At 42.2% G+C, this 12,998-nt stretch overlaps 1 protein-coding gene across 1 annotated transcript; it reads left to right on the top strand.

The window, feature by feature from the left end:
• The first annotated feature begins 284 nt into the window (after window positions 1–284).
• Window positions 285–11,049, top strand: ppm1f (protein phosphatase, Mg2+/Mn2+ dependent, 1F). Its single transcript, XM_042100424.1, has 8 exons — window positions 285–524; window positions 1,321–1,599; window positions 2,894–3,027; window positions 7,407–7,609; window positions 8,151–8,339; window positions 8,455–8,598; window positions 9,084–9,177; window positions 9,486–11,049. The coding sequence occupies exons 2-8, from the start codon at window positions 1,421–1,423 to the stop codon at window positions 9,821–9,823; spliced, it is 1,281 nt and encodes a 426-aa protein (XP_041956358.1). The 5' UTR covers window positions 285–524; window positions 1,321–1,420; the 3' UTR covers window positions 9,824–11,049.
• The last annotated feature ends 1,949 nt before the right edge of the window (window positions 11,050–12,998 follow it).

The following is a 12,998-nucleotide window of genomic DNA, read 5'->3' as shown; positions in this document are numbered from 1 at the left end:
CTACCCTCTAGAGATGTCATACATTGCGTTAGCCTAATCTTAGTCCTGAGTGTAAATAGTTTGCAACATATTCCAGATTCGTTTATAAAATAAATTTGATGTGTAAGGTAGTATAAATATACAGTATTTTAGCAGCAGCTACGTATCTTCCTTGGTTTTATTTATCATGGCGCGTTTTAAATCATTTCTGGAGCCAACCACTAGGGGCAAATTATTTCATGTCTGAAAGATCAAAACGCCAGACCACTGTTCAACTTCCGCCAATCTCTAGTTGAAGTGGATGGTACAAGCGCCATTGGCCTTTCATCACACATGTTTGTTTTATTAGCAATTTCTCCTAACGATACTGTTTATCACGTACAGGATGTGAATGTTGTTAAATTGCTGTGACTTCCGTGACGTTCAAGCTTTTTGTTTAGCCTTCGAAAGGGCGTGTTAAAGCCGCACTACAGCCACGCGAGTCTCGAGATTTTAAACTGGTTGTGTACGAAGGGGTACCTGCTTCACAGAGAAAAGACTCCAAGGTATGAAACACAACCCTGTGTGCTCATCATAATCACTCAGTTTTACCTATTATGCAGTTACAACTAAACAGCTGAAATAATTTTGTTCTGGGTCTTAGAAATTAACCTAAGGAAACGCAACTTTCCTTTTCAAAGGCCTGTCTGTCTGACACCGCCTGAGTTTCTGCAGAGCCAACCGCAACATGTTGACATGAGTTGATAATTGGTTGAATACTTTTTTCGCAGTAATTTTAAAACATGTAAGAGATTTCATTTCCACCGACAAATGAAACATGAAACCAAAACAGAAACAGTAGCCTAGCCTGCATTGTGTTGTTGTTACAGTAGCTTGGCATAATCAGCCTTGCACATTACGGGAAAACAATAGTAGCAAGCGACAGCGATACATTGTTGACACTACGATACATTGTAGTGGACACTGGTTGTTTAGAATGTTGATGTAACACTTTTTGGAGTCAAATACAACTCCATAAAGGCCTACGTACACTTATTCAAGTTGGTAATAGACATCGTTGAATTTGTATTTATAATTTGGTCTTCTGCTGTATGTAACAGCTACAACTGCAATTCAAACACTGACGTGCAGACAGTTTTATTGAGATATAATTGGCACAAGGATAATGATGTATTTGGACATAATGCAGAATCAAATTATCGCATATCACATTATGGAACCTCCAGAAACTTTTGAGAATGTTGACACTCATTAATGTATAGAAATTTGAATTGTAATTGTTGCATGTCCTCTTTTTCACCTAGAGCATATTGTGCTTTTATCTAATTTTGCTACTCACAGGTGCTGCATCTGTTTGACCAGTGACAGTTAGACATAAGGAGTGGGTTGCTCCCTGTGGATGATACTGTATCGCCCAGAGTTTGCATTTTGAGGGGGTGGCATGATGGGTAATGTTGAGCCTGCCGTGGCTCGGAGCTTCCTGGAGAAGTTTCTAGAGGAGTTCCCGGAGCCGTTCAGCCCAGACAACCCTCCACCTGTCAACCCCCTTAGCCGCAAAATCAGCCACAAGGAGATCAGGGGGGAGAGCCTGGACCTGGGCCTCCGCCTGCTAGCAGCCAGGTGGGTGTTGGTAGGACTGCTAGTGAGTGCACCATGCACACACATTTATTTATTTATTTATTCATTCATTCAGTGATCCTGACACAGTAGTATGCATAAGTATGAGTGTAGGATACCCTGTGGGGGTATGATCCTGATCATGAGAGAATGTTGTTTTATCTTTATTGCAACACACACTTCAACTCCTTGCTACAGTTCACTTCTACCAACACCCTCTCGAACAATGAATTCTGCACCTTAATCACATGCAACATAATCTTTCAGTTTACAATATTATCTTTTATTTTGATGTTGTATGTTATTTGGGGGTGTGTTCAGCTTACAGCCAAGCTTTTGCGAAAAAAGAAAACGACTCTGGTTAACCTTTAATGTCAAGGCTTGCAACTTCAAGCTAAAAGTAACGAATGCATTACATACTGGCTGCTCCCTTGTGGTGCATTCCTGAGATTCCAGTCAAGCAGAAGCAATCATGTCCACCCTGTCTGTTTCATGTTTGGGCACGGCAAGGACGCACTTTTTCTCTTCTAGTGAGGATCCCAGTGAATGTACACTTCACAGAGTCACAGGGACTTGTTAATCACCAAAAAGAATATAATGTTTTAACTTCAAGTCTAGATTCTGTTTGTTACTGAACGAAAATGAATATGAGAGACTGAAAATGGAATACCGTCTCTCAGCTTAGTTTTAATGAATAGTTTTGCGTACTTGTAATTGCACAAGCATCCCACATTGAATTGTGGATAATATGTTGAGGAACTGAGGCATATGTTTGTCTTTCCATGTGCTGTTTTAAGTAGTGGGGATGTGTCTGTCAGTAAAGACAGGCTTCCTGTGTGTTAAATCACCATTGTTCCAGTCACTTCCTGCTGTTCCCATTCTGTTTCCAGCTTGCATGAAGGCACATAGACACACACACATGCACACACACACACACAAGTGTGTTAAGTCGCTCTCTGATTTATTTCCTGTTTTGGTAATAAAATGCATATATTCCTCTTGCCATGGTTCCTTAAAATAAAGTCCTCACATCATTTATTTTGGTACAGAACAACTATTTTCCACAAATGCATAACCTCAAACATTTATTTAGTTATAATAATATATATAATAATAATAATAAAAAATAATAAAATAAATTACTTTGCATTTGTAACACACTTATCATACATTAAGTTGAATCATTATATTGTGGAAATATCAGGATCAGGACAACTCCAGTACATTTAACTAAAAATGTATCAATCATTTGGAGTTTTGCATATGCATGAAAAAAACTGTGTGTGTGTGTGTGTAGGGATACCCCTCTGTCTCTGAGTGTGGCACTGTGTGAGGCAGCGGTGTGTGAGCTGATGAGGAGTGACCTCACACCCTTTCAGCTTCCAAAGGACGCAGAACAGCAACAAGAAGAGGATGGGCCACCTACTGCCTGTGAGTTATTCCCCTCTTTACACGCTCCTGAATAATGTGTTGATTGTATAAAGGAGTGTATTGATTTGTCCAAGCTTACTTTCATTGTTTCACATCCACAATCCCAGTCAGGACTGTGCAGGAACATTACAGTTGGATGGAAAACTAAAAAAATGTGAGGAGTTTTGACAAATGTTTCAAGAAGTGTAGCGGATTAAAGTAGAAGACTGCACCTGTAATATCCTGTAGTGTGCGAGTGACATCTTTGTTGGCATTGTTGCCATGCTGGTCATGCTTGGCAGTTTGAGATAAGCATTCTCTCTCTGTTTTTTCACACACAGACAGGGGGATGATATCTGGCGCTTCATGCAAATAAAAGCTGGCTCTCTGCAGAGAATAGCATATAAATATGTTGTGAGGTACTGGTGGCTTGCAGATTTACTGGTCTGTTAATCATAAGGGAGTGCATGCCCTCTAGTGTTCAGATCAGGATCCTGCATTTGGATTGATCTCTTTAAGTTCTGTGTATTTTAAGTTAATGTGTATGTGTCATTGTACCATATTACTAATGTCCAGAATGCATGACTACACCATTAGTGGTCAACCAAGTAACTTTACCAATTAACTGTTTAGCAAGGACAATGTAGTAATGAAAGGACAGGAGGCGACAGAATAATGTAATATCAAAACTAGAGCTTTCTGATCATGAGGGGGAGGGGGAGCCACCAGGGTAGAGCAGAGCAAGTAGAAATAAAACAAATACCAACCAAACCCACTGATCTCGCAAGAGCACGCCTGCTTGTACTGATGCACACACTCGTACTGATCTCGCAAGAGCACGCCTGCTTGTACTGATGCACACACTCGTACTGATCTCGCAAGAGCACGCCTGCTTGTACTCATGCACACACTCATACTGATCTCACAGCACACACTCATACTGATCTCGCAAGAGCACGCCTGCTTGTACTCATGCACACACACATACTGATCTCGCAAGAGCACGCCTGCTTGTACTCATGCACACACTCATACTGATCTCGCAAGAGCACGCCTGCTTGTACTCGTGCACACACTCATACTGATCTCACAAGAGCACGCCTGCTTGTACTCATGCACACACTCGTACTGATCTCGCAAGAGCACGCCTGCTTGTACTGATGCGCACACACTCGTACTGATCTCGCAAGAGCACGCCTGCTTGTACTCATGCACACACTCATACTGATCTCACAGCACACACTCATACTGATCTCGCAAGAGCACGCCTGCTTGTACTCATGCACACACACATACTGATCTCGCAAGAGCACGCCTGCTTGTACTCATGCACACACTCGTACTGATCTCGCAAGAGCACGCCTGCTTGTACTCATGCACACACTCGTACTGATCTCGCAAGAGCACGCCTGCTTGTACTCATGCACACACACATACTGATCTCGCAAGAGCACGCCTGCTTGTACTCATGCACACACACATACTGATCTCGCAAGAGCACGCCTGCTTGTACTCATGCACACACTCATACTGATCTCGCAAGAGCACGCCTGCTTGTACTCATGCACACACTCATACTGATCTCACAGCACACACTCATACTGATCTCGATAGAGCACGCCTGCTTGTACTCGTGCACACACTCATACTGATCTCGCAAGAGCACGCCTGCTTGTACTCGTGCACACACTCATACTGATCTCGCAAGAGCACGCCTGCTTGTACTCGTGCACACACTCATACTGATCTCACAAGAGCACGCCTGCTTGTACTGATGCACACACTAGAGTGCGGTTCGGGCCGCAAATTTCTGTACGAACCCGGCCCGCGTCCGACAGAGTTGCATCCGAACCCGACCCCGACGCAGATGATGCCTCAGTTATTCCCATGCTAGTGATTAAACGTTCACGTTTGGGCCATCCTTAAAAATATTTTCGTTTGCCGTAACCCGGCCGACCCTGTCAATTTAGAACCGACCCACATATTTATTTTTTCCCCTTTTAGTCCGACCGACTTGCCGGTTGTAAACTTGCTTAAGACCGACCGATTTTTTACTCTAAACAACCAATACAAATAAAATACTATTTATTTTAGTAGGCCTAAGTATTGTGAATATAAATTGCCTACATACAAACGTAGGCTCTCTTAAATAAAACCCTGTGTCGTCATCTGTACACCATTGGTTTACGCATGTCACAATATACGCTTCGTTTCATTCACACAAACATCTCGACAACGCTCATTACTTGGCACGAAGTTCTGGAAGAACTGTGCCCAGATCTTTTCCCATTCCTTCTCACCTCTAGTCTAACGGTGACCGTGTTGAAGAATTGAAATTGGTTGTGGTCTATTCAGTATTTCTCAAAATATGAGTCCGCAAGACTGATGGTCCGCGGAGTCGTGGAGTGAAATTAGGCCCGGTTGTTCGTCTGATAATTTGCTGCGAAGTTGATAAAGATACCGCGGGCCGACAAAAAAAAGAAAACAAAACTGCTATCGTTTCTGCTATCGATGTCATTAAACATGGAGCCATACAATAAAGTGGTGGTATGAGCGTTCATTCAATGCAGGCGTCTGCGCGAGAGAAACTGAAAATAATCAATAACGTTGGTATCAAAGCTTCGCTTCAACCTGTTGAATGCTATTTAATTGTTTAACGACACTTGATAGAACGACGTTGATTTTTGGAACTTCCATAGAAACAGAGCAGAGACTGTATAATACACTGTATAGCACTGAGTATTGTATAGTCAAATTTGAATATAACGTGGCCAAAAGCTATTGTAGCCTTCTTTCTATCTGTTAAAGATCAACAGATCAGTGATTTACGCCTATCTGCTCGCCAAAAAAGCTGGTATTGTGTTTCCTGAATCCTTACATTCAGGCATTCAAATTAAACTTCATTAAAAAACATGTATTTTTTTTTCTCCATACCAATGTATGATGCTTGCACGAGGGAAACATCCCAAAACAATAGCACCCATATAATTGTTGCTGTTTTGAGAAGTATTTCTTTTCTTATGCAAGCATCATACAACCATGCAAAAGTAATGAAACTAATTATATCTTACATTACTAAAGCAGTCCTCTGATGTGCATGTCACAAAATATTTAAGTGAAAGTGCATGTATAACAATCTAGGCATAATAATGATTGTGATAATGATAATGACAATTTGATTTGGAGGGAGTGGGGTTGGGTACGTGTAGATGAGCCTTATGGCCCCAAAGTCTGCCATGACTGGGCCTCAGGTCAAAGAAGTTTGAGAAAGGCTGGTCTACATAACCTGCATCAGATTGAGGTTTGCAGTGATGCGCCTGAAGCCTGAAGGCACGGGTTGAGGACCCAGTCAGTTACATCACAATATGCACAATTGTTTAAATTCATACCTACGTAATCACCATGACCAAAATTGTACTTTTTTTTTTACTTTGAATCTTGAAAAAAAAAATATTGACCTACCTACCGACCCATTTTTTTTATTTTTTTGGCTGTTACTGCAAACAAGAATATTTTTAAGGATGGCCTTGTGGATAGCCTGTCTTTCTTTAGCCCATTAAACGGAACAAACAACAAATGGAATTCTTGTCTATAGAGTTAGATGAGCGTGCACATACGCAGGTCACACACAGCACATTAACAAGAGGCCCAAGCAAGTAGAATTCTAGTCTTACCATTGACGAAAAGTCTTGAAATGAACTGCAACAGTCTTTGAAACTACAGTCCCTCTGTCCTGAGTTAATTGGGGCAACTCAAGGAAATCCTCCTCCAGTTGAACGAGACGACCTATCGTTTCCAATGCATATTGTACCGTCGGGTCCCGTCGGGCTCGGGTTGGGTAGCCACACTCTAATGCACACACTCATACTGATCTCCAAAGAGCAGGCCTACTCGTACTCATGCACACACTCATACTGATCTCCAAAGAGCAGGCCTAATCGTACGCATGCACACACTCATACTGATCTCCAAAGAGCACGCCTACTCGTACTCATGCACACACTCCTACTGATCTCCAAAGAGCACGCCTACTCGTACTCATGCACACACTTATACCCTCATACCCTCACTCTTTCTATATGCACATGATCATGCTCTGTTTATCTCACGCCTAAGCATCTAGGATCCTGTGTATTGGGTGTGGTTGGTCATACTCATGTAAAAAGGGCTGGGTGCAGAGGAAGAGAAATGCTCTTCTACTCTGACCCCATCCTCTATGAGAGTAATGTTACTCTACTCTGACCCCCGTCCTCTATGACAGTAATGTTACTCTACTCTGACCCCATGCTCTATGACAGTAATGTTACTCTACTCTGACCCCCGTCCTCTATGACAGTAATGTTACTCTACTCTGACCCCATGCTCTATGACAGTAATGTTCTGTCCTCCCTGTCGTGCAGTGCTGGAGTCAGAGGGGCTGCAGCACCTTTTCCTCAACAAGCTCCGCGATGTGGCGGCCTCCTGGAGTCAGCAGCTGCCCACCCCCCAGGGGCCATCGAAACGCTTCAACCGCTGCTCTGTGCACGCCATCCGCAATACGCGCAGGAAGATGGAGGACCGTCACGTCACCATAGCGGATTTCAACCAGCTCTTTGGGATACAGGTGAGGGACCGCCGTCAGAGCACCAGCATCCCATAACGCATACGGGCCCAGTGCCCATAGTCCAGCCTGAGGTCATTTTTTTTCGATTCCACTCCCACTCATTTTCTGTCTTCTCTCCACTGTTCTATCAATAGAGGCTAGAAAAGCTCAAAAGCTCTGTAAACATCAGCAGTTTCCACAGTGTGGCGCTGTTTCAACAACTCTAAGACTTTAGATGACAGCTGGGGTTTGGTGATGGTAATATGTGCTAGATCAGGACACAGTGTCCAATATGGTCAGATGTTCTTGTTGTGTTTTGTCTGCTTTTAATGTCAAAGTGTTCAATTTAGGCAAAGCCACTGAAGCCACTTTGATTCAAGTGTTCTATCAGTTTTTATGGGAAACAGCTCATCATTTCACAGTTCATGTTTTACTCATATCCTTCCATGAATTCCTACATTTGTTTTACTTTACATGTTATGCTCATCTCTGTATGCTTTCTCTGCTATACCATTGTCTATATGAACAATAGAATCACAGTGCATTTGTCCTCTCGTTACAGGATGCTGTGGATAGACAGTATTATGCTGTATTTGATGGACACGGAGGTGTAGATGCTGCCACATTTGCAGCCACCCATCTGCACGTTGTTCTAAGCCAACAAGAGGACCTAGTGAAAGACCCAGCTGCTGCATTCAAGAGTGCCTTCACCCAAGTGGATGACATGTTCAAAGTTAAGGCCAAGCGAGAGGTCAGCGAAAAACAGACAGCAGTAGTCCACTCACTTGGTAATCGAGATGACCTACCTCATTGATTTATGTTGAAGTTTAAACGTGTGTGTGTGTGTGTGTGTGTGTTTCCTGTAGCGTCTGCGGAGTGGTAGCACTGGTCTAGCAGTACTGCTGGCCGGGGACTCATTGCATGTGTCCTGGCTAGGAGACTCTCAGGCCATGCTGGTCAGACAGGGCGAGCCGGTCACCCTGATGGACCCCCACAAGCCAGAAAGAGAGGTGGGTCTTTCATACTGAAAACACCACTATTTTGTTAAGGCTACCCAACTACAGTATTATTTCTTAACAATATTAAGATAAAATATTTCTTAATATGTGTAACTTAGCATTTAGCTGTAATGCTGCGCGTGAATATGAGACATTTCCTCATGTTACAAAGTTGACTGATTTGTGTAGACTACTGACCAGCAACTAGCAAATTTAGTCCACTTTTAAAAGATGTTCATGAACATACATTAATGTACATCGCACCACGTAAACAATTCAATTAACCTGACAGTGTAGACTGTACTGTAAGGAGAGTATTTGAATAATATGTTAACAGCCCAATTTGCATCCAGCAGGATTATTACTGGCCATAGTGAAAGCAGTGAGTGTGGGTTTGGCAGAACCAATGGAACTAGATACAGAACTAGACATTGTATTGAAACTTCAATATTGTGGGGAGCCAAGCTGACTTTGCTGTTCTCCTTCCCCCTGTTCAGGATGAAAAGCAGCGGATTGAGAGTCTGGGGGGATGTATCGCCTTCATGGGGTGCTGGCGTGTGAATGGCACTTACGCTGTTTCTCGAGCGATTGGTATGTCTATCGGATCCTGGAAAGGATGATGTCAGTTACTACACTACATCATCAGTGACTTGCAGGATGACGATGCTTTCTAATTGATTATCACTTTCCAGCAAAACCTTGGCTCAATACTGTAATTACATTTTACTTTCAAATTGAATAGACGAGCAAATGAAATGTTACATGAAGTAAATCTCATACTTTAGTATTTCATTCTGGTGTTATTTATATTTGTAACTTCTGTTATTATTTGAACATAGAACTCTGGTCTTTTTCTAACTCCACTTTTCCCTTTTTAACTTCTGTCCCTGGTTGATCAGGTGATTTTGACCAGAAGCCATATGTCTCAAACATGGCCGACAGCTCATCGACAAAGCTGACCGGCAACGAGGACTATGTCCTGCTGGCGTGCGACGGCTTCTTCGATGTGGTGCGTCCGGCCGAGGTGCCGGGCATGGTCCTGGAGGCCCTACGGGAGGCCGAGGGCCGTGGTGGCTGTGAGGAGGTGGCCCAGCGCCTGGTGGCCCAGGCCAAGGCGGCCGGCTCCAGTGACAACATCACTGTCATGGTGGTGTTCCTGCGGGAGCCTGGTCAGCTGCTGTTGGAGGACCAGAGTGACCTGGGAGAGGCCGCCGCTGCCGCACCAACACAGGACTAAGGGCTGCCAGCTAAGTCCAGGTCATACTGGAGGAGATGATGCTGCTGGTGCTGCAACCTCCTCTCTCTCTCTCTCTCTCTCTCTCTCTCTCTCTCTCTCTCCTGATGTCTTCTTGATCCCCACAGGGGCTCTTTGCTCTCCCTGGTGGACAGAAACGAAACCCCTTTTTACTTTTCAGTGATGTGCCACAACAATAGCCTCTCTGCTTGAGGGATCAAAACAACAGCAGTACATAGTCATAGCTGGTCTGTTTTTTCCCCACAAATGTGGAAATGCATTTACGACGTTCAGTATTTTTATGGTGAGTCAGGTCAAGCACTTACTTTAAGGACCACCTACCACAATTTTCTTTCCAATGCTGACTCATTCAGGACCATTTTATATAAAATGTTCTAGATTTCTCTTACCAGTATTCAATATCAGTATTCATTCTACTCTCCCATATGGGGCCCTTTTTTCTCGAATTCTTTCATACAGTGTCAAAATCTGCGATATGCAAAATGTGTCTTCAAGTCCAGCAGTTTGATTTGTTGAGTGTTTAACGGACTGTCTTCCCAGTGGACTGATGTCTGACGTCCTAATGCCTGCTGGCCTGTCGTTAGTGTCTCAAATTACTGCCTGCTCAAATGTCATGAATATTTGAAAGCCTTGTGACATGTAGCTAATATAGCCGGCACGTGGCTATACTGCGATAGTGCTATTTATAGGCCAGGTCTGGTGCATATTGAAGCGTAGGGTGGGGAGGGGAGAGGGATCTGAGTGTTGATGTAGTGAAATAAAATACTTCAGACCCTAACCCCTCCACCCTGGTGACCTTGGCTTTCCTGGACCGAACTCCTTAAGAACTGCTGTTTCAGTCAATGGTATTACATAAGGTTTTTGTGTATGAGCGCAGTAAGCTGTTTGGCTTTGCTTTTGTTGTGCAAAGCTTTAAACATGTCTGCGCTTTTTTGTGTAACTTGGATATAAGGACTGTTTAATTTACTTTCCAATGCAATTATATGTAGTGGTCACCTGTCGTTTTTGTAAACTGTGCCATCTGCCTTGTGGTCTTAAAAGGAGATCTTAAATGAGGAATGGACAATGTAGCATGCAGTCCAGCTAATCAAAATGTTATTTCAATACCAGCTCCAAGAACATTGACTGCTTTGTGTAGAAACACTGACCTTTGCTTTTCTGTCTTCCAAACCTAGAATGCTGTTTTCTGTGTGTGTGTGTGTATGTATGTATGTATATATATATATATATATATATATATATATATATATATATATATATATATATATATATATATATATGAGAGAGAGATTTGTTAGCAGCTAAACTGTTAACCCCAAACTAAAAAATAACTTTGCAGTAGGTATTTTCTGTACAGCTGTCAAGTGCATTGAGCTTTTCTTTCTGATGTGGTGCCTGTCTAGTGTGGCCATCTACCGTGCAGGGGGAGATTAAGATCACTGCCAGTAATTGAGGTAATCTGCCGTCTCCATCTCCACTGAATCAGCATTTCCCACTGTGGCATTTGTTGGACTGATGGGAAGGTAGCATGACCTCATTGTTCAAATCCAAGCTCTCCCTCCTATCTCATCTGAACCAGCAGTTTGAGGTCACCATTTTAATTATATAATTTACCTGTCCAAATTTTAAGAGGCAAAAAAATACAACAAACCAAATCTGTCAACGCCCATCAGAGAGAAAAATCTGCGCCATGACTGCCTTATTTTTTGCACAGTTTGGCTCTGTGTTTGTGAATGAGGTGACTTGTCCACAAGTCGTTGATGTCTACACTTCTCTATCAAATACTTTTACTATGAATGCTGAGTGCACAGGTAAAGCTGTTTCTTACCATGTCTCACAAGGCACAAACATCAGCAAATCTGGAGTGTGTTGACCTGTAAATATAATTGACCGCATGTTGTTTTACACAAGTGTGCCACCCTTGAGGCTGTGGAGCTTTGATATTCTGTGCCAATTATTTTATGTGTGTGTGTGTGTGTGTGTGTGTGTGTGTGTGCGCGCTGTTCAGTACATTTTTTTTTTTTTGTGTGCTGTTCAGTACATTTTGTTACTTGTTTTGTCTCCATTTCTCAACCAGACATAAGTGGTGCCTTAATTCACCCCTGATCTTAACATTTCTCAACTTAAACAGCTCTCCTCATGACCCCAACAAGATGAGCTGGGCAGAAATCTTAATGGATGGTTGGTTGCAAATCATTGATGGTCAATGAAGGGGACAGGGATGGGGTTGCATTTCTAACTGGACCGTCAATTTTTGTGTAGTCTTTTTTTGTGTTATTAGGGTTAACGTACATGTTTATGATGTTACACTGTACTTTAGTACATATCATTGAGATGTTTCATGTCCGTGATCAAGGTTAACTGCCAAACTTTATTACTGTATGACAATTTCCTGAAGCAATTTTACAGTATTACATTTTAGCATAACTGTATTCAGAATAACCAATTTCATGATTAAATTAACTGATTAAATGAAGTGTTTTGTATCTTTTGTTGGTAATTCATCAGTAAAATGCCAGTCAGGACTAAAGAAGTAGGTCACTGTAGGCTACCTGTACTGTTCCCATACTGGTGGCACTGGTAACACATCATTAGTAGGCTACAACTTTACTGAAATAAATGCCAAGCAAATTCAGAAAATGATCATTAGGAAAGTCATTATTCATGTATTTTTTGTACCCAAGCAACCAAATAGTTACACCTTTAATGAAAACTATTAGTTGATTAAGAGCCACCCTTTCATTTAAAATTCGATTGCATGTTAAACAATTGATGGAAATTCATGCAACCTTCTGAACTGCGTATGTTGTGAGTTTGCAAAAGGCCCATAGTTTAGATATAGTCTTGCAGCTTTCCAGCTAAGTTATTGCAATGGAATTGGGTGGTGAAAAGAATATTTTTAAATTACATTTTTATATTGACGTTTAGGCTAAGCAACATTTTTGAACAGCCCAGCCCTCAAAACTTGTTCAAGTGCATAGGCTAATGCAACAGAGATCCTTGTGTAGATCGATAGATAGATAGATAGATAGATAGATAGATAGATATACTTTATTGATCCCTAGGGGAAATTCAAGGTCTCAGTAGCATACAGACAACACACACACACATTCAATAACAGCAGAAAAAGTAATTAAAAGTATATAATATAAAAAAC

The sequence above is a fragment of the Alosa sapidissima genome, chromosome 8, assembly GCF_018492685.1.
Source record: "Alosa sapidissima isolate fAloSap1 chromosome 8, fAloSap1.pri, whole genome shotgun sequence".
NCBI classification, from domain to species: domain Eukaryota; kingdom Metazoa; phylum Chordata; class Actinopteri; order Clupeiformes; family Clupeidae; genus Alosa; species Alosa sapidissima.
Note: the sequence above shows the minus strand (reverse complement) of the source record. Positions and strands in the feature narration are given on the sequence as shown.